The sequence below is a fragment of the Denticeps clupeoides genome, chromosome 11 (genome assembly GCF_900700375.1).
Source record: "Denticeps clupeoides chromosome 11, fDenClu1.1, whole genome shotgun sequence".
Taxonomy (NCBI): Eukaryota; Metazoa; Chordata; class Actinopteri; order Clupeiformes; family Denticipitidae; genus Denticeps; species Denticeps clupeoides.
Window position 1 is genome coordinate 8,459,417 of NC_041717.1, and position 22,582 is coordinate 8,481,998.

At 44.1% G+C, this 22,582-nt stretch overlaps 1 protein-coding gene across 1 annotated transcript; it reads left to right on the top strand.

Annotated features, from left to right (window-relative positions):
• The first annotated feature begins 430 nt into the window (after positions 1-430).
• Positions 431-22,567, top strand: LOC114799471 (uncharacterized). Its single transcript, XM_028996145.1, has 7 exons — positions 431-620; positions 9,095-10,050; positions 15,897-15,948; positions 16,441-16,576; positions 17,556-17,698; positions 19,525-19,758; positions 20,909-22,567. The coding sequence occupies exons 1-7, from the start codon at positions 543-545 to the stop codon at positions 21,632-21,634; spliced, it is 2,325 nt and encodes a 774-aa protein (XP_028851978.1). The 5' UTR covers positions 431-542; the 3' UTR covers positions 21,635-22,567.
• Positions 22,568-22,582: the final 15 nt, after the last annotated feature.

Consider the following 22,582-nt stretch of genomic DNA (forward strand, 5'->3'; position numbering starts at 1 on the left):
TTTTTTTTTTTTTAATTAAGTCGATTTTTAGTTCAGTGTGTAAAAATGTATGAAACATGAGCTTGTGATGTGTAGGACGGACGGCGTGGACCGACGGCGTGGACGGCGTGGACGGCGTGGACGGGCTCTGTGCGTCGTGCGTGCGGGTCCACGCGCGGCTGCGTGAGCGCGCACTCAGGTGAATGGAGCGGGGGAGAGAGAAGGAGGAGAGAGAAGGAGAGAAGGAGAGGAGGAGAGAAGGAGAGGAGGAGAGGAGGAGAGAAGAGGGAGAGGAGGAGAGAAGAGGAGGAGAGAAGGAGAGAGAGAGGGAGAGGAGGAGAGAAGGAGAGGAGGAGAGGAGGAGAGGAGGAGAGAAGGAGAGAAGGAGAGGAGGAGAGAAGGAGAGGAGGAGAGAAGGAGAGAGAGGAGGAGAGAGAGGAAGAGAGAGAGGAGGAGAGAGGAATGAGAGAGAGAGGAGGAGAGAGGAAGAGAGAGGAAGAGAGAGAGGAGGAGAGTGGGCTGCGCTCCTGCCTGCGTCGCAGAACAACTGACAAGCGGACAAAATGGGCTCTGGTGCGGCGAGCGGGACGCGGCGCGTCGCGCTGTACCTGCTGTGGTTCGCGGGATGCGCTGCGCAGAAAGTGAGTAAAAGTTCCGCGTGTCCGTCAGCGCGGCGCTGTTGTTGTTGTTGTTGTTGTCGTTGTTGTTGTTGTCGCCGCCGCCGCTGCGGTGAAGCTTGTTTTTTGGTAGCAGACGAAGCTGCGGCTGCGGGAGAATCGGAAGAACCGAGCTGCGTTCAGTCCGTACGAGTTTGGGTTGTTGTTGTTGTTTGTTTGTTTGTTTGTTTGTTTGCGTGGAGGAGAGGCGCGCGCTGCGTGTTTGTGGTCGCTCAGGCACGCCGCTCCTGTTTTGAAGCGCGACCCCGTCGCCGTGACGTGGACGCGCTTCACATCCAGCCACCATCACGCGGGGCAGAAGGTGACACTCCTCTCATGTGATGAGGCATTTTGTCGTGTGAAAATGTGGCAAGTAGGACATGGCTGAGTGGTCCGTGTAGGAGGAGGTCTCAGATGGCCAACGTTGACAGCGTATCCCTGGCACGGTGACGGTGACGGTGACAGTGGCGGTGACAGCGTCCGCCTCGGGGTTTGCATGTTGCAGCAGAAAGCAGGCGTCCTCACAGTTGACCGCAACGTTATGTAACCTCTCCTCCGGTGGTCCGCTCGGTGGGTGTCGGATCTCCCCCTGTCAGGAGGGACGGTACACCTGACCACTCCGTCCTGAGGTCAGAGGTCGGACAAACCTGACGGCCCGTTGCCGCCTTCTAACTTTTTTTTTGCCCCCCCCACCCCACCTTGCACTGCTTAACAAGGTGTGACAAATCTAACCTAAAGAGGTTTAAGTGGGGCTTTATGAGAATTAAAAGATGGTGTTAGATTGTGCCGCGGCGTAGGAACTCGCGAGGTGGTAAAACATGGCTGCCCTTGGCCCTCGCCGGACGGGCAGAATCCAGCTCATTAGCACTTCGGTGGAACCGTAGTATCTGATTATTTAATCGAACAGATTCCTGCCGAAGGCACGCTTTTTACGGTCAAATCCTTCCCGCCTTTACCGGCAGCTGCTTTATCTTGGTGGTTCATTTCTCTCAGATCATACGCTTTAAAGGGCTGCTTGGGATATTGTTCGGTGCATTAAAAAGACGTCAAAGGGGCGAAAGTGCAACAATTAGTCCTGAGTTCCAGTGGAATGATGCTGTGAACCCAAGTCTGTCACTTTAAACGGATTCATTTGTTATTAGAAACCCCATTTTAATGAAAACAGTTGCACTGGTCATGGAAGCAATGAAATTGGCCCAATTCACACGTGTACAGGATCTGCTGCATGGGCAGATGTAGTTTTTCTATTCACACGTGTCTCATGCTTCTTTCCCCCGTGGACAATGAATGAAGAGAGTGAGGGAATGAAAATACTTTCCTGTATTGTGAATCCTTTTTGTGACTGATGATCATAAGTAGTGCTGCACGATTAATCTAATCGCAATCTTAATCGCGATGTCAGCCTGTGCGATTACTTGAACGCAAAAAGCTGCGATTTAAATGGAGTACATGGATTGGATCGGATATGTTGCTGATCCATTCTCTCATTCTCTCAAAGTTTGCGAGCTGACTGAAGTCTCACATCTCACGTCTCACATCTCAGTCGGATGTGACGTGTTTGGTCACATGACTTTCGATTCGGAGACATATGGTTAGATGTCGCATGACGTGCTGCAGCGTACGTCAACGTCGCCGCCATATTGCGAGAGGCTCTGCTGTGGCGTGAAGCATATATATGTTTATGGAGAGAAGTGCATAAAAATGCCTCACTCTTGTGCTGCTTGGGGCTGTACAAACCGCTGTACGCGCCAAACCAGATCCAAACATTTCATAGGTAAGGCTGGACAATTGTTTTGAATATATTTGGCCATTATAAAATCCCGTTTTATAAGTCTTAACCTTAGCTAAGTTAGCAAAGCTATGCATTCCTGTGTTCAAGTCAGCCTCCAAACAACGTTTTGGCTAAACGTAGGCATTAACTATTTAGACAGTTCTTAGCTGTTTAGTTAACTTTCTCAAACTTTGAAGGTTTCCTAAAGAAATTCACCTCAGTTTACAAATCTTAACCTTAGCTAAGTTAGCGAAGCTATGCATCCCTGTGTTCAAGTCAGCCTCCAAACAACGTTTTGGTTAAACGTAAGAACTATAATACGGGATTTTATAATGGCCAAATATCATCAAAACAGTTGTTTAGCCTTACCAGGGTTGTAGTTCGACAGTAATGTAAAAGAGTTTATGTGATTATTTAATTTTGTAGAATATAGTATTTTGAAAGCACTGGGCATTTCAGGTTGTTATAAGTAGTTTGTATGTTTCACTTTGAAATTAAACATTTCACTATTAGTATGCGACTTTTCATTGATATACAAGCAAATGTCCTTTATCATATCGCAATCGCATATTGCAATATTGATCTCAATAATCGCAATATGTCTTTTTCCCCAAATCGTGCAGCCCTAATCATAAGTAATGTTAAAATAATATTAGGTGCTGGATTCAATTTTCTTGAGGTATTCCAGCCACTGGAATACAAAAACAATGAATGTAGCAAATATGAAGGCAAATGTGAACTAGATGACCTTTTATAATGACATTTTTGGGATGCATCAGTGTCAGCTGAAAACAGAACTTTAGCCTGACTTCACTCTATTAGAATAAAATTGATTTTAGTTTCTTTCCTCATTCTGACTGGATGTGAGAAGTCCCCGGCTACGCCGGACCACCGGCGTCCTCGCTTCAGCTGCTGCGCGCATAGGGTACTCACTATCTTTGCAATTATGCGCCTGAGGGGGCACTCTAAATGATGGCTTTGTCCTCTTTTGTATTAAGTTGATTTTTGGAACGGCGCAAACAAGCTTGGAATTCATACCATCGGGCCAAAAGGGGAAGTATTCGTATCCGAACCGCTCCCATCACTTCTCCACAGGTATGAGGTCGGAAATGTGCAAATCTGATTTATGGTGGGGGGGCTTTTTGTTGTTCTTGTTTTGCAAAAGCAGCCAGTGACCTAATCGCATTTGGTGAGTTGAGAACAGAGTGATACTGAAAGAAATGACAGAATCATATTATACATTATACTATAGAGAAAACCGCATATTCCGCATCGCTTGTAACCGAGACGTGAAAGTATTAATTGTCTTGGATATGCGGGCCGGAGTCACATTCCTTATCTGGAAACAATTTTGGGGTGAATTAGTCCATCGCCGCGCCGCGGAGATAACACCGCGTCTTGCTCGCCTGCACTTTTTCTCGTCTGTAATTGCCCTTTTGGAGGTGGCTGAGAGACGGTAAAAACTATGTTAATTGGCGTGTACCACGCATACCGCTCGCCCACCCGGCCACATATCTGCGAGACCCGAATGAAATGGAGGTGCTCGCGTCGCCCCTCCTTCCCCTGCAGCCCACAGGTTTTGTAGAAAATGAGCAGGGTTATAAATATAAACTCCAAATTGTTATGTTTAGTCAGTTACTATGCGAAGTATCCGGATTAGGTTCCCCTCCTGAATTCAGATGGGAATACACACACTCAACACACACACAGACTAACAGGGGCAGAGCGAGCACAAGTGAGAAGTTGACATCAGAGCAAAGATATGTGATAAGTTGGGGGCTCGAGTATCAGTGTCCTGCGCAGCTGTGTGAAGACCGGCCTCAAGGATGTTTCCTGTCTTAAAAACGTTCGCTCCCTTATCCTCCCAGGAGGCTATGGCGGCGGCCAGTGGTGTGTATGCATGTCAGAGCCGGGTTGGTGTGTGTGTGTGTATGTGTCTGTGTGTGTGTAATGATGACTCTAATGTAACACATCATCGCGAGATCCAGTCCCTGCGAACTTGATAGTACTCGTCACGGCCTCACTTTTCACAACCAATAAATAGCCCTGTGAAGATTGGAGCCCCCTTTGCGAGGGGCCTGCCTGCCTGCCTGTGTGTCTGTCTGTCTGCCTGTCTGTCTGTGTGTCTGTCTGTCTGTCTGCCTGCCTGCCAGTGTGTCTGTCTGTCTGCCTGTTTGCCTGTCTGTGTGTCTGTCTGTCTGTTTGCCTGCCTGTGTGTCTGTCTGTCTGCCTGTTTGCCTGTCTATCTGTCTGTCTGTCTGTGTGTCTGTCTGTCTGCCTGCCTGCCTGTGTGTCTGTCTGTCTGTCTGCCTGCCTGCCTGTGTGTCTGTCTGTCTGTTTGCCTGCCTGTGTGTCTGTCTGTCTGCCTGTTTGCCTGTCTATCTGTCTGTCTGTCTGTGTGTCTGTCTGTCTGTCTGTCTGCCTGCCTGCCTGTGTGTCTGTCTGTCTGCCTGTTTGCCTGTCTGTGTGTCTGTCTGTCTGTTTGCCTGCCTGTGTGTCTGTCTGTCTGCCTGTTTGCCTGTCTATCTGTCTGTCTGTCTGTGTGTCTGTCTGTCTGCCTGCCTGCCTGTGTGTCTGTCTTTGTGTCTGTCTGCCTGTTTGCCTGCCTGTGTGTCTGTCTGTCTGCCTGTTTGCCTGTCTATCTGTCTGTCTGTCTGCCTGTTTGCCTGTGTGTCTGTCTGTCTGCCTGTTTGCCTGTCTGTGTGTCTGCCTGCCTGTTTGTCTGTCTATCTGTCTGCCTGTTTGCCTGTGTGTCTGTCTTCCTGCCTGTGTGTCTGTCTGTCTGTCTGTCTGTCTGCCTGTTTGCCTGTCTGTGTGTCTGTGTGTCTGTCTGCCTGCCTGTTTGTCTGTCTGTGTGTCTGTCTGTCTGTCTGCCTGTCTGTGTGTCTGTCTGTCTGTCTGCCTGCCTGTGTGTCTGCCTGCCTGTTTGCCTGTCTGTGTGTCTGTCTGTGTGTGTGTCTGTCTGCCTGCCTGCCTGTCTGTGTGCCTGTCTGTGTGTGTGTGTCTGTGTGTCTGTCTGTCTGTGTGTGTGTGTGTCTGCCTGCCTGCCTGTCTGTGTGCCTGTCTGTCTGTCTGTCTGTGTGTGTGTCTGTGTGTCTGTCTGTGTGTCTGTGTGTGTGTCTGTGTGTGTGTCTGTCTGTGTGTCTGTCTGTGTGTCTGTGTGTGTGTGTGTCTGTGTGTCTGTCTGTGTGTCTGTCTGTGTGTCTGTGTGTGTGTCTGTCTGTGTGTCTGTGTGTCTGTCTGTGTGTCTGTGTGTGTGTCTGTCTGTGTGTCTGTGTGTGTGTCTGTCTGTGTGTCTGTGTGTGTGTCTGTGTGTCTGTCTTCCTCCCAGTTCATATGACCTCTTTTACTGGCCTGTTGTGACAATGCGGTGAAGTAGAAAGCGGTAAAATAAGAGTGTGAAAAGTACATTAACCTCCCCGGGAACGTGAAAAACAGCCGTGGAGGCCAGTTGCTCTGCTTGTGCCGATTTCTTTGTTTTTGTGCTAGGCTGGGATAAATCGGGAATGCTGTTGTATTCCAGATATTCATGTTAAATGGCATATGTTTAAAACCACCCAGGGTTGAATGGGCTGTCAAGTAATAATAAATTGTATCATAAAATTGCAGTAAGTACGAGGTTGCGAAACCACTTCATAAACTCTCACGAATAAACATGGCACACTTGTACTGCAACAATGCTCTGTTCTCTTGGCAAATGAGTCACTTTCACCAATTACCAAGTGTCCAAGTGATCTAGTTGCGGTTGTCTCTGCGTATTTGTTGCAGAGCAACTGGGGTGCGATGACCTGCAGGGTCTTACACTGTATAAACTCCTACCCACTTCTATTTAATAGCGTCACTTCATTAAAATGTCATCTCCCGTCTCAGCGTGAAGCCCTGCGCCAAGCGGGACTGGCTTTCATTGTTCCCAATGAGAAAAGGCATCCTTGATTAATTGCACCCTGCCAGTGGAAGTCTGTGATGTAACGGAACTGGGATGTACGGCATCGTAAGAATGTCCCATTTCCATTATACATTTCGGCACTTTGGGGAGCTGTTCATGTGAAGTCTACCGTGAGGATCACGGCACTAACAGATAGCCCAGTCTTATGGAAGCGCCGCAATTATAACTCTGCTCTGTGGGACAGTGGTGGGAATGCTTCGCTGGCGAAATTAGCATAAAATGGACACAAGATGTGAATTAGCAGGGTCGGAATGGGTCCACGGTTCAAACATCAGGCATGTTTATGCTACAGTAGCATTTCTTCACAAATCATTGTGTGTAAATGTGTAAGACTTTCACATGTCACAATGACGTATTTGTGACCGTGTATTCAAACCTCCTGGCATCGATCTGTGTTTTTCCTTCTTTCTGATGAATTCATTTAAATGGTCCATGTGGCAAAGGACACTTTATATTTTGCTAATTGATGGACTTGACTGTAAGGTAAGTCATCCTCAGCATAAAGATGTGTGTGACTTTAAACATTCAGAATGAGGAGGTTGCATGTGTGAGAGCTGTCAATCATTAGGCTCCTCCCATTTTAACCTCAGTTCACAAAATTATCATTAAAGATCCAACAAAAATCATTACGCACAACTGAATGAACTGGAAAACGTCTTTTTAAATTAATGTGTTAATTATATAGTAATTCTAAAATGGACATTTTTGACATCCTTAATATTGTTACTTGTTCTCAGTTTAACATATTCTACATTTCAGAGGGTTTGATTTTGGCTGTGAAATTTCTATGGAAAAGTAACATGAATGGACCACAAGCTGCTTTGCACCGCTTGGCTCTGAGCAAGATGTTCCATTTGACTGGAGAGTACATTTCTGGACGGCCTCCAGGCATGTTTCTGTGGTGTATTTTTTTTTTATACCCTACAACTGCTGCAAAGTCAAGTAAGGAGGCCAGGAAAAGAGGACAGATGGGTTTGCTACAGAAGGATTTGAAAGAACCCACGTTGTTTGCTCTATTAACCCTGATTTACATGTATAGCTTACATGTTTAATGTTTATCACAATTGTCCATGGGGGGGGGGGGGGGGGGGGGGTTCTGGGTTCTGGGTCACCTTCGATTCGGAGAGAGCAATGTGAAAGATGAGTGTGGTCTTATCCTGTCAACTTGTTTGTGTATGTGTGTGTGTGTGTGTGTGTGTGTGTGTGTGTGATCCTTGCTGTGTCAGCATGTAACAGAGTGATGGATTTAAATCAGCTAATTTGGCCATAATCATACTGTAGAAGAACATGGTCTGTTTTGATGTTGTTAATTAAAACATTCTGCCTTCAAGTATGCAGAAAGTATACCAAGCCACAATCAAATGGACTTGCCGTTGTTCCAGGAAAGACGTTTTTTTTTTTCGCCTCCCCTGCCTCCTTGGCAGCTTTTTAATTTAGTTTCTCATCTGGGATGCTTACCTTGCTTTAGGCTTAGTTGTTACCTGTCTTGTACCGAGCCGATAATGTTTTCCCACAGTCCGGAACTGAGCCGAAGAGGACGACTAATAAAGTTGGTCCCCCACCGAGGTCTGGTTCGAAGTGGTCTGCCCACCGACAGACATCTGACTGCCATTAGGTTTAGGTCCCCTCCACCGTGCACACCTGGGAAGCATTATAGGCAGCACGTTTGAAGAAATACCTCCCTGAGGTTAACAAAGCAGACGGAGAGAGCAGCTTTGATATACCGGGAAAGCAAGAGGGTTGAATAGTTCAGGCCTGGGCCTGAACTATTCTGTGTGTGCTTCTTCTTTTTTTACTTAGCCCACAAACCAGCACATCAACTTTTATTGCATAATTAGTGTTCCAATTGGATAATTTAGCAATTTTCCAACAGCTTTTACAATGTTTAATCTAAACTGAAGGGCCATATGAGTGAATTCTTTTCAAAGCCAGTATACCACGCAACAGCTAGAAGAGACAGTGTCTAACTTTTACACTTGAGTTCCACTGCAGATAATGGCATTATGTCCGACATTACAGTACTGTAGAATATGCCTATTTGTTATTTAATTTTGTTTGGCATCAACTGTCAATGCTGTAGACACAAACAGCAATGAAGTGAAGTGATTGTCACTTGTGATACACAGCAGCACAGCACACGGTGCACACAGTGAAATTTGCCCTTTGCCCTTAACCCATCACCCTGAGTGAGCAGTGGGCAGCCACGACAGGCGGTGCTTTGCTCAGTGGCACCTTAGTGGATCAGGATTCGAACCAGCAACCTTTTGATTAACCACTAAGGCACCACTGCCCCAGTTTATCAGTGCTGGGATATGAAGTAACTAATGCAGCCTAGTTTCCACAAATTTCTAGGACAGATTTATAGAAGAATGCAATGTTGGGATTTCATTCTTAATGTGTCATTGGTTACTTGAAATGTGATTGGGCCACATGGTGGCACGGTATGTACCTGGGTTGCATGCCTCCAAGGCTGTTTAAGTCTGGGCTCCAGCTTTTGCATGTTCCCCCCATGGAACAGGTTTCCTCTGGGTCGTCCATTTTCCTCCCATCATACAAAGGCACTAGGTCAATTGGTGACTCTGAAATGGGCCATAGCGGTGTGTGTGTGAGTAAATGGTGCCCCACCCTGGGTAAGTCCCCACCCTTTGCCTGACACGGCGTAATCAGTAAGTGCTGTGTTCACATGTGACCTGCTTCATATCATGAAGAGTCATTCATATGAATTGTTTTGTTTTGTTCCAGGTTTACTTTGACTGTGGCGCTAAGGTGGATGTGGTGGACGTCCAGGGCCTAATACTGTCCCCTGGGTTTCCCTATAACTATTCCTCTGGGACACACTGTGTGTGGCAGTTCTTTGTGCCTGTGGGCCACCAGCTCATCATGGAGATGTTTGACTTTGATGTGTTTGAGAGTCACAGCAGCCAGACAAGATTAGCCACATTGTCAGAGGTTAACATGGACAATGAGATGATGGACGATGGCATGATTATCACACCCCTTAGTTCCAGTGTTGAGGACAGCACTTTGTTAGTAAAAAGCCTCGCCACACAAGGCAGCACTGTTAAGGAGCCTCAGGCCATGCAGAAGGATGAAGAGAAGCAAGTGGTCGTTCAAGAGCAGTCCACCAAAATGGAGATGGCTAAAGTTGTCTCTAATTCTGCCAAATGGTCTCCGTCTTCATCATCTGCTCCGCCTTTGCAGCAACTGTCCTCTGAAGTGGTGTCCGGAGCAGACCCTGTGGGTGGCAAAGCCCAGAATTCTGTCTCTCCTCAAGCCCTTCAAGGGGAGGTAAGGACTAGAAATGAGGCCACCTTGCCTCCACCTTCCCCCACAGAGACTGAACCAGAGAGCCTAGGGACCCAGCAGTCAGCACTGGATGCATGTCCCCACGATGTCCTCTACATCTCCGACCTCATCACCTTCTCGTCCAGATTCTGTGGTGCCAACAGGCCAGCCAGCAGCCAGCTGGTGTTTGGCTCCTCTGAGGAGATGGTGGAGGTGATCATGGAGCTCATCACTACAACCCATTGGGGCAGAGGCTTTGCCCTTCTCTTTCAATACCGGAATCACACTGAACTGGGGGAAAACCCGCAGCCTCTTGGCCCCACAGCCAGGAAGATGGACGCTTTGATGGCCATTCTGAGTGGTGGCGCCTTTTTTATCGTGGCACTCACCAGCGTACTGTGTGTGATATTCAGGTAAGGATGTCTTTCTTTTACACATAAGTTTATTTTGATTGATTATGTTTTTACTTCACTTTTTATTTATTTTAGAAACAGACAGAACAAAGATCATTGATCTTTAACAATTGCCAACAGCAATTGTTAAACAAAACATTATATAGCTATGTATGGTCAAATACACCACATTGCAACACAGTTGGTGAAAGATAAAAAAAGAAATAAAGAAGAAAGAATTAAAGAAAGGAAAACTGGAAGTCAAACATATGACAACGCTAACCCACAACACCCTAGTGTACAAAACTTCACAGCATACAGATCCACGATTATGGCCCGCCAACAATTATGAATGATTATGAATCGCCAACAACACACAAACTACAGATCCCATAATGCAGTGCTTCAGTTGCCTTGCTAAATCTCTACAGGAACAGTTCCTATGTCGATGGAAAATGGGTTGTGAAGCAGCTCAAAAAAAAATTTCATGCTCCAAAGTCACCAAAGTGCACACTGCATTATGAGACCCGAAGCCTGTGTGCCACCAGCATGTCACATTGCTGGGCCCGAAGAACATATCTATGCAAAGCGGCCGAGTTTGAAACGTGCCCTAAGTGAATATTTAATCTTTTCTAGATATTTGAACAGCAACTTGTCTGCTAGCCATGATGAAGTCCTGGTGGGTGTGCTGATTTCCAACATTCTTCTAACAGAGTGTCTTTTCTTTAACCTATAATGGTTATCATCAGTGTCACCAAAAATGCCTGTAAATATGTCAGAATGAAGGGTTATAATAAGATTATTATAAAATATAATAAATTTTTATAATAAAATATTATTATAAAATATTATAAAATTTTGCCCAGTAATCTGACAGAGCTGAACAGGACCAGAACTTATGGGTTAAATTAGCCATTTCTGGAAGTATATCTTGATTTTATCATGAATAGGGAAGAAATTTGCCTGAACGAGGCTTTGAATGTTCCTAGTAATATTAATGCCTAGGTATTAATGCCTAAGCTGCTCCTAGCCATTGGAAAAGGCAGGGAGTTGTCCTGTACAGCAAAGTCATTAACAGGGTAACATTCACTTTTATCAAAGTTTTACCCTGAAATGGTTTTTTACCACCAAAGGTTCTTAGTAACTGGATAACATGGTTACGCTTACCATAGGGCCTGATATGTACAACAACAGATCAGCATACAAAGAAAGTCAGTCTACCTATCCATTTCTATAGATTCCACATACAGAAGTGCAATAGACAAGGGCTCTACAGCCAGAGCAAAGATTGGACAATTGGACAACCTTGATGAGTCCCTCTTGATAACTGAAAGTGTTGCAATTGTGTACCATTTGTGATTATGGAGACTTGGAGTGAGGAATATAAAAGCTTAATCCATTAAACTAATTTGGGACCATAACCAAAACATTTAAACAGGTAATTCCATTCTACTCAGTCAAATTCTTCGTACGCTTCCAGCGAGACCATCACTTCTGGGATGATGTGGAGTGAATTACATTTAAGAGTAAACGGATGTTTGTAAATGAGCGTCTGCCCAAGATAAAACCTGTTTGACCGGATGAGATCACATCCTGCATGGTGCTTTCTAAGCGAAGAGCTACAGCCTTCACTAAAGGTTTGACATCACAGTTCTAAAATAGATATAGGAGGAGAAGAACCACAGTCTCTGCATTTTAAAAGTTAAATAATTGACACCTCAGTTTGCAGGAATGAGCCTCGAGTAAAAGATATTAAGATAAAAAAAAAAAAATCAGTAGGGTAGGCCAGGCAGTAGGGTAGGCCATATAGGCCAGGCATTTTGATGTCATTGCAGCAACAATTTCAGCCTGCTGCAGTGGTAGTTCAGTCCCAGATCTTTGGGAGTAAGTAATGGTGGGAACCTGATTGTTAAAGAAATGTTCCATAATAGTATCACTGGCAGGATATTCTAAAAATATAAGTTAGAGCAGAAAGTAGCGAAAATGTTGTTAATTTCTGCAGGATACATTGCCATCTTACTTGATTTGGTAATTTGTCATGAGAATGCATGATTCTTCAATGGATGTGCCAGAAGACAACCAGCCATATTCATGAACATAACCATGCACTTTCAACAGGAGTTGTTCTGTCAGTAGATAATATTTTGTACCAGGATTGGAGATCCAGCTTCTTTTTATACAGTTCAGGAGAGGAATAGAGTGAGTATTGGCCATCAACTGTAGCTATAGACAAGATGGTCCGATTTTTCAAATGCAGACACATGACTGCTGACTGCCTCAGACACTGGAGCAACGTGCATCTAGATGCATGTTTTTTTCTCCAGGCACGACCAGATGAAAATATTTAAAGGCACACAGTACCATGTGACACATCATCTGAATCGAAGTTTTTTATTTACTGTTAAATTCTGCAGATTTAAAAAAAAAAATGTCAGAATGTGGCTGTCATTGGAACATCCTTATGTAGCTAACACTATCCACACTAGCCACGCCTGCATTTGTGCTGCTACGGACACGTTCTTGGCTGCTTGTTTGATGAAGCGAGAGACAATGAGAGCTTCAACAGATTTTAATTGCTAATTAATTTCTGCAATGCCGTACTGCGGTATTGACATCTGTGTGACCAGATTTGGTCTAGTTTTTGTTTGTTAACAATTTAATATGATGTATTTCATTAAGTTATTGTCACATGACCAGCGATTTTGTTGCATCTTGTCTTCGTCACATCAAAAATGTTTGTTGATAAAGATCATTTGTAATAAATTTTGTTGACGAGAACAACACTAGCCGTGTCTCTCCTGCACATGTGCGATTGCATAAACACCCGCCCAACTCTGCCTGTAGTTTACAATAAAATTTAACAATAGCCAGTCATCATCACTTATGTGGTTGTCTCACTCCTCCCCTCTGCCCTCACCAAATAAATAAAAAAACTTTGCCACTACTGTAACGGCGTTTTAACGATGGAAACTAATTTGTTAAGTTACCCGTTACTGAAAAATTACTATTTTTTTCCCCCACTGACAACGCTATTTTAATACTGTTATTCCCATGGTTGCTTGGCTTTCCCTTACAAATATAAAAATCAACAAAGAAGGTGTTTCTCTCCTCCTCTGTCCACTGTAGAGTTTGTGTTGACTCAGTCCCAATGTAGGCGTACAAGGGCAGACTTTCTCGAGAGGGCCTTGATGTGCGTGCATGCTGCTACGAGAGGGCTGGTTCAAGGTGCCACACCTGACATTACTTCCAAAAGATCAAAGGCAGCGCAGGCACACAAAAGTCCACAAAGTTGAAAAAGGAAACAGGGGGAGGGCTGTAGTCGTCTGTCCCGCAGAGATCCTATTGTCGTTCTTTAATAGAACAAGCGCAAAGGGTGTATCAAATTCACAAACTGCCATGGGGACACTCAAGTATGGATTCATGTTGATTATATCACTTTGGGAGAATGTAATTTTATCTGTTTTGAGGCCCTAATTTGTACTAATATGAGGAAATGATGCATTAATAGATTTGTTGAGTTTAGGTTACATTTAGTTGATGCTCTTTGTGTCACACATTCATTCATTCCAAAGTAATTTTAGCCTGGAGCAACTCAAGAGTTTAATGTCTTGCTCAGTGACAAGATGTGTATGTTTCACCTTTTGGGATAACATTAAATGAAATTTCCTAGCAGGTTCATAGACAAGTTTTTTTAATCACTAATCATCAAAGTGTCAGTTGTCGTCTGAAAACTTATTTCAAGATGCTTCTCGATTTAAAATTGATGCAGATAAACAATCTCATTTAACATTGTTGCATTTCCTAATTAAACATAACTAACGTCCTAACGTTGTCTTCTTCGTTTGGTTCATAACTTAAAGAAATTAAAATGCTCAAGGTGGCCCGAGTCTGCGTCACATATATACTGTATACAGAGTACACAGTATTGTATTGTCAGTGTATTGTCCAGTATGCACCATACATTTTACATGACCCCACCCCCTGCGGCTGTTTAATCTGTAAAGATAATTTCCCACAGAAAATAATTCCTGATAGAGACAAAATTTTTGATTGCCAAAAAGCTATTATTTTCAAATAATAATTGAAAATAATACAGTACACAATGAGTACACATGTAATAATGTTAGAATGTGTGTGTGCCCAAAAGGTTGTTTAATGTTTATTCTGTGTAATTCATCTGTGAGTTCAGAGGTAGATTCATGTGAATGGAACTCTGTTGAGAATTCCTAATGCTGCGACCTTGTCTCCCAATTGAGAGAAATACATTTCATGTACAGATATTTGTTTAATATATGATTATTTACAATTATGATAAGATTATTTATTTATTAGGTATATTAAGTACATGTGTGGCAGAGGAATGAAATAACAATGCTGCTGCTGGCAGAGAATGTGATGCATTTTTAAAGCTCGCTATAAAATAAAACTGTAATTACAAAGAGCAGACAAGATGTAAAATATAGCAGAGAGCCGGTATGGTGTCCTGAGAGTAAAATAGCATGAGGCACATTTTTGCTTCTGTAGGAATGCCTCCAGCAAACAGATGGAGTTGGAGCTTAATTGTTCCTACAGAACATTTTATCTTAATAATAAGATGAAATAAACATGCAGTACTAGGCGGAAGGATTTAGAGAGTAGTAAAACTTATTCAATGTTTTATCTTCCCAACCTTAACTCTAAAACTGTTCAGGAAGAGACTAATGCTCCCAAATAATATAAAAGTGAAAGCAGTAAATTGAGAACAATATTGTTTTGCTTCTCAGAGAACAATAAGATGCAAATGCAAGTTCTATAAAATATAAATGCAAATGTGTACAGCTAGACAGTCATTCTGTACCACTTTATATCTATTCAGTTTTCAGTCTGCTACTATTACGAAGCTTCTTTTCTATAACATTTTCTACTACTACTTAACTCCTACATGGTTACTCTCTTCACTCACGCAATCATTTTAGTCCCACACAGGGTCATGGCTGCCGGGGCATACCCTGGGAAACACACACACACACACACACACACACACACACACACACACACACACACACACCATTCACCCACACACTCACACCCATGGACAATCCAGAGCTGCCAGTTTAGCTAGTGTGTACATGCCTTTGGGTGGCAGGAGGAAGCCAGAGAACCTGGAGGAAACCCGCCCCAACATTCAAACTCCACACACAAGGTCCGAGCCGGGATTTAAACTCACGACCTTGGGCGTGTAAGGCCGGTGGGGCAGCAAGGACGCTGCCCCGTAATCAGAAAGTTGCCGCTTTGAATTCTGATCCACCAATGTACCACTGAGGTGCCACACATGGCTGCACACTGCTCACCAAGGCTGATGGTTAAAAGCAGAGGACACATTTCGTTGACGCACCGTGTGCTGTGCTGTGTTTCACAACTGCTGCACCACCTTGCGACTACTGCTCTATATCAGTACAACCATTTTCTTCTGCATTTATGTCTATGTTTGTATGTGAGGCAGCTTTTTAAAATGTGCCTTACTGATCTAAAAATACTGTCTTCCAAAACTTCATGATCATTAGAGCCTGTTGGCCTTTGTGTGATTTACGAAATGATGCCTGTTTAAAAGCAAAGAGTGGTAACAAAGAGTGGTTGTTCACTTTGCTTTTTGGAATTTGTTAAAATTGAACAATAATTATTTTGATTTTTTTAATGCAACCGTAGTTTAGAGTATTTTTTCCCACTTGCTTAAAATTTTTCCCACACTGTACTGTAGTTGCGTTGTGGATGCTGCTATGTACGGTAGTTGCCTTAAATCAAATACTAGCCACAGAAGAAATGGCTGTGCAGAAAATCTGATCATTTTAAAAGCATCATCAAAATGTTGTGGGTCTTTTGTGTTCCAGACCAAAGCTATGTGCAAAAGGAGCCAGCGCCTCTTTCTCCAGCAACACAGAGGTAAAACAGCAACAACAAAAATCCCTCTGATCTCAGAAAGCCAGACATTCTTCCCCCGGTTAGAAGTGCCTCGGATCCAGGAGCCTTACCTTCATATCCTTCGTCAAAGCTGGGGACTCTTTTGCCTTCAGTTTTACCCCACTTGGCAGTGTCTGTAAACTCTGCCGTCCTTGTCGTGTCCTTTTGTAATCATTCGCATCCAAATCTTGCACTACCTATTTAAAGCAGCTTGATGTAATTTTATTAAAAACCAATTCAGCATTAACTACATCTACACATCGTTTAAATTCGTTTAATGCATGTGCGATCATTGGTTTAATTGATGTTATATAAGAACTAGTGCTCTGATGCGGCATGTCAGCCTGCCTCGATCATTAGTAGGCGGTTGCTGGGTCGAGCAGGTTGGGATGCGTTGCTTTGGGGAACCGTGTTGGTGAATCTGTTCTGCTGAGTGGTGGGACGTGTTGCTAATGGCCTGCGCCGCCGCTACAGACACCGGAGCGGGCACGGAGTCCGGGGGTGGATGCCAGTGAACTGCAGCTGGTGCCTCCTGAGCACCTCGGCCAGGAGGTCACACTAGAGAAGGACAACAACAACCTCTCCTCCAGCCCGGTCCTGCCACACTCAGGTAGTCCTCCACTGCTTCCCACTGTCGTTTCTGCCATGCATCGGCCTCTCCATGTCCCCTGCATAATTGAGGGGGTCTCTCGGGGGTCTCTGGTCTGCTTCCAGCTAAGCCAACAATGACTTCATCTGTCCCAGAGCTGAACTTATATGTCCAGCTTAATTGGGTCTGTGGTGAGCAGAAAAGAAACAAACTTGTCTTCATAAATGAGGATACAGGGGACCTTTTTTTTTTACATTTCAGATGATGCTACATTCACAATAAACATGCATCATAAAATGTTTTATAACAAATGCAACACACATTTGTCTGCTGTATATGCAGTTTGTATTGTCATCTATACAGTATTGTTCAAAATAATAGCAGTGCAATGCGACTAACCAGAATAATCCAGGTTTTTAGTATATTTTTTATTGCTTCATGGCAAACAAGTTACCAGTAGGTGCAGTAGATTCTCAGACAACAAACAGGACCCAGCATGATATGCACGCTCTTAAGTCAGTGCAATTGGGTAATTAGTTGGTTATTCTGGTTAGTCACATTGCACTGCTATTATTTTGAACAATACGGAGGAAACGGGTGCTAGAGAATTAGCATTTAATCTCTGTGCCAATTGTTCTAAGAAAAAACGTGGTTAGTAAAGAGAACGTGTCCAAGCTGCATAGTAGTTGTGCTTTAGCCTTTGGTGTCCCTTTCAACCAATAGCAATAGAAAGAAATGTATTGCAGCATTTTAGTCAGACTGAGATGCTAGTCTTTTTTGCTGCCCTTTGACCCTGTAATGTGCACTACACAAACAAGGTCATGAGCATCAAATTTCAGTAGTAGAGCTGAGTGTGTGCAATGTTGAGTTAAAATGAATAAGGACACTTAACAGTGAGGTCTGTAAAGGGTTTCATGTGTGGGGTCTCTTGTTTACCTCATCTTTTACTTGCACAGAAGATCCTAGTAGTGTTATTTAAACAGTTCCATTTTTTGCTCAGGTTCTCCAGCTGCTGATGTTTCCCACAGTCGTGAGCTGGAGACGTCATCCAGTGGACTCACAGAGCTGGAACTGGGGACGGATGAGGTCTTTGTGATTTCGTCAGGGCCCAGTCCCAGCCGATTGCCATTCTGTGCCCACACAGTAAGTAACAGACCAGAACTCTCTGGTACAGGGTCCTCCATTCAGGAAAACTAACGCGTCTTGCCAGGCATTTACAGCAAAGGTGACAGTGCCTTTGATTCGCATCTGACCTCCCATGCAACAAATAGCATCCTCTTTGCCTAGTGGAACTGTCGGTGTGTGACAATGGTGGGGTTAGGGGGAAGTCTGTCCCAGCGCTTTGCATTTGAAGTGTTTGCCCAGCTTTGCAGGAAAAGCTGGCATGAAGAACCGCTGGCAGCTCTTGAGGAGCTGGCGTGCTTTCCTGCAGTCCAGGCTAATGAATGTATTATCTGAGCAGCCAATTTCCCAGGTCTGATGTGTACGTATGGGGCTATGTCCCTACACACCTCACGTCAGGATTGGGATTGGAAACGAGTGCATCTAACGAGTACATACATAGACTTTACTGAAAAACTTCATTTATTTTTGTACTTTCATCATACAAGTAAAGCAAACATGAATTACACATAAAGTTTATTATTTTATTTTGATGATGTACCAGACAAATATCACAATAATTACCTACAATCAGCCCAAAAAGGGTTCACAATATAGAAATTTATGAAAAGAAAACTTATGAAAAGTGTCTTCAGGTTTTATGATCAATGTTTGGGGCTGCAGGGTTGAATTAAATTCAGGTTTACCGTACCTTCACTTTAAGTCCCATTCAGAGGAATGGATGACTTCACACTTGGGCAGAGTTTCAGTGTTGAGTAAACCAATATCGTTAACACTATAAAATCATATTGCAATTTTTATTTGCTGCTACTCTTTACTTTGGCAACAAATCTTGACATCACTACTTGTGATCAGTTCTTGGTCATAAAGAAGCCAGAGATTGAAGTAAAATATGTTTTGTGTCAGTGAATATTGGTTCTTTTTAAGCATGCATGTGGGTCCAGTGTGTAATTCAGACTGGCAGATTATTAAGGCACTTCATGGAGTGATTGTATTAGACTACTAATCAGGGCTGTTCCATTATAATCCATCAAAATTGTGCATAATCTCTTTGGGTAACTATTTGGGAACATTTATTATGCTGGAAGTACACTCACCTCAGACAGTTCCAAGAAAATAAAGGGATTTTGAAGTTCATGCAGGGAATGTGATGAACTGGCTTCATTACAGACAAGTCTGTAAATTTAACTGGATGTAGGGTAAGGAGGGAAGAGTAATACAGTCTACTGAAGAAGGCATGTATAGGAGTATGCATTAGCAACAGGGTTACACGGTTTGTGGAATAACATAATCACCTATTATTTTATGTTGCTAATTTCCATAATAGGCGTAGTGTGTGGGACTTGTTCACCTGTGCAAGTATTGTACACAGAATTATGTGCACAAATGGATGAAAACATAAAAGAATGACATGCTAACTGCAGTTTTTGTTGGTTTGATATTTCTGTAGCTGAGACAGTTTAGAGTGGGCGGAGCTCATTGTGATGACTGACAGCTCTCTCATTCATTCTGGATGGTTTTTAACCCACCCTTGTCAATAGATCACAAGTATTGCAAGCAGTGTTTTTAGATTCCTGATTGTTTCAGCCACAAGTCATCCAAAAAAGTTCCCCAAAAGAGCAGAAACTACTTAACAACAATGGGTGGGTTGTGTATGCAAGTTTTTAGTCCAACCCTGTAATTAGATTGATAGTGGAGTGAAATATTTCTAATTTTCAGTTGTATGTGTTATAATGCTAAATGCTTTGTTAGTTTGGCTAGCTTGATCTTGTTGAATATCTACTGTGCTTATATACGACCTCACTAAACTTTTCTCATCACTAATAATTAATATTCGCTTATTTTAGCAACGGGAAAGATTTCTTAGGCACAGTGACACTGGTCCATCCCACCTGAGCGACTGGCCTTCTCCAGAACCCTCGGCCCAGCCCGCTGCAGCCAGTCCTGTTAGTCCCTCCAGTACGCGACCAAGGGCATGGAGTGTACGAACCTTTCAAGACCTCCTGCCCCCCCTGCCGCAGCTGCATAAGAAATGGTGCAGCTGGAACTCGACCAGTCCTTTCACCAAGCTGGTTGACAGTGTGAGTATCTAGTCTTTTATCTGTAGTACAACTCTACTCCCACTCGATTTTATTGTCTCCCCATATGGTACAATAAAAAGTGAGAACTAATACATTTATGAAAGTGAAGTGATTGTCATTGCGATACACAGCACAGCACACGGTGTCCTCTGCTTTTAAACATCACCCTTGGTGAGCAGTGGGAGCAGTGTGTGGGGACGGTGCTTTGATCAGTGGCACCTCAGTGGCATTTTGGCGGTTCGGGATTTGAACCCACAACCTTCCGAATATGGGTCCACTGTGCCTTATATAGCACAGCCGAGAGAATTTTAGAAGGCGTGTGATATTTGGTCCAATTGGGAGGAGAATGAAGATTAGAATTAGTGGAACAAAAGCAGTGTTTATGGGAGCACCTTTGAAGGAAAACCAAAAGATAATCATCTTCTTAGGAAGCCCCTACTGAACGCTATAGCATAAGTTTAACCTGGTTAACATTGACATTGATTCATATGGTGGAGTTCACAGTGCTGTGCACACTGAGATGTTTATTTTGTGTAGAGCTGGACATCATAATCACAGGCAATATTAATGACTGGCACGATCGTTTGGCAGGATATAGAGAATGAAGACCAGGGATAGACCTTTGCAGGACGCCGTAACAGACAGGGACTGATTTCAAGTGACTAATACTGATGTAGAGCCGACGGTGGAGCAACATGGCCTCACTCCTCCAAGGTTGTGAGTTCAAATCCCAGCTCAGGAATCCATGATCTCCCCGCACAGGTTTCCCCCGGGTTCTCTGGTTTCCTCCTGCCGTACACTAGCTGGATTAGGGACTCTGAATTGCGTGTGTTTGTGTGTGTCACCTCGCCCTGGGTGAGTCCCCGCCCTGTTCTCAGTGTCCCAGGATGGGCAACCGCGACCCTGAGTAACAGGACTAACCGGTTAAGAATACTGAGTGAGTTACTAATACTGATGTAGTGGAGTCTATATGAGCAGGAATTCAACCAAGAGAGCACATCATTCCAAATATTGAGGGTAACAAATTATAATTGCATAAGTGTTAATTGTACTAAAAATAAGGTTTTGTCTGTCTGGTTGCCAGCCACTCTAATTTATACTGACTGCCATGACATCTGACACCCCATTTTGGTTTGTTTTTATTTCCCAGGCACCAGCCAACTCTGCATCTGACTATAGCGAGGATGGTAAGCGGAAGGTCCTTTCTGATGTTCTGCTTGGGGTCAAAGGTGAAAGCTGTTACTCCGATTCATCCATGAGCAACGCTTCGTACCCGCTTTCCCAGCCAGCTCAGAGGCAACGGCGCCTCAATTCCATCAGCAACCTGCGGCGCTCCCGTTTCACTGCTCCTTGCTTCGGCCTCCTCTCTGGAGCCTCTGACAGTGCCAAGGTCCCCACTGGTTCTTCGGGACCACCCGTTGTCCCCCAGGTCCCAGAGCACGTCAGCAGACCCGCTGGTCAGCTTCAGGCAGGGGAAGCACAGGGCGGAAAGGGCAAAGATTTTCCCGGAGGAGACGATCACAGCAGCGTGCCAGTGTTTGCCATTTCTGAAGAGGAGGACCGGCAACCCCTGGTCCTGGCCGAGCACCTCACCCTGCCTCACATGCAGAACGGACTGAAGCAGGAGTCTCAGGAGGGAAGGAGGCCTGCCGACTGTAGTCCCAATTTGCAGTGTCCAGTCAACGGATCCCTTCGGCTGAAGGGCAGGTCAGAGTGGAGGCCGTGGGTAAACAGCAGCAGCGGAGCAGGCGGGCTTCTCTCTCCCGGCGCAGCGGCGGCGGCCACCGCAGAGCCGCTCAGCACTTCCAGCCAGATACAGCTGCCTTCCCCGGGCCAGTCGTCCGTCCAGTGCAGCTTAATGGGCAAGGACATGTGACCGAGAGAGTCTGGACAGAGACGCGGCTCCTAGACTGCATCAGACATTACGTTGTCAAAGTCATCTGGACAGAGTACCTTTGTGTGATTCTCTTGATCAAGTAATCTGTCAGATTATTAATGGCAGCCTTTAGATTTACTGAAAAACTATATTTTTGTCTTCCATTTTTGCTACTTGTGCTCAAGACCCTTTGTTCTGGGTTGATTTAAAACCATATATATATATATATATATATATTTCATTTTATGTTTATTCAAGAAATCAGCAGTTGTATGAAAAACCTGGTCATTGTTTCAGATTAACGTGAAACAAATTATATCATTTACATTAAATTAACGAGTTCGGAGGATCACAAGCAACTGCTGTTTTCTATGCTTTCATAAAGGTGTTCAGATCTTGTGCTTATTTGGAAAAATGTAGCTTGTGCCCTCCCCCCAGCATAAGTGCAATTCCAAATACCTGTTTTTTTCCACATCGGCTTGTCCTTAATCCTTCAGCAACACGTAGACCAATTAGCATGGACCTACTAGAAAGGAGCTTGGCAATCACTCTCTGCCTCCGATTCATAACTTTATTCAAGGGTCCAACATGCTTTCGCAGGCTAATATACACACATAAATATAATTTATTTTTTTTCCCCTCCCAAGTGTCCTTGCTGGTGGGACAGGCTGAGCAGCTCACTGTTCTCATATGTACTGAAGACATAGTGTCTTTTTAATGTCAGTTTACATACTCACTGTCTTAAGGCTCCAGTCATTTAATCAAATGCCACTCATTTACACTTATTTCACTTAAACTTGTTCTGCGGTTTTTGAAAGGGAATGGATAGATGTAACTAACACATTAATGCACACCGCTGTTGCTGATAGTTTTACTGGGTTGACTGGGTTGACAGGAGCGATGTGAGGTGAACTGTAATAAAATAAAACGCGCCGTCTGCCTGTTGCG

What these genes read in the sequence shown, in the direction of transcription:
- LOC114799471 (XM_028996145.1), top strand. Translation starts at nt 543, where the DNA reads ATGGGCTCTGGTGCGGCGAGCGGGACGCGGCGCGTCGCGCTGTACCTG. An exon ending in CGGGATGCGCTGCGCAGAAA is followed by an intron (nt 621 to 9,094) that starts GTGAGTAAAAGT and finishes GTTTTGTTCCAG; the next exon opens with GTTTACTTTGACTGTGGCGC. An exon ending in GTACTGTGTGTGATATTCAG is followed by an intron (nt 10,051 to 15,896) that starts GTAAGGATGTCT and finishes TTTGTGTTCCAG; the next exon opens with ACCAAAGCTATGTGCAAAAG.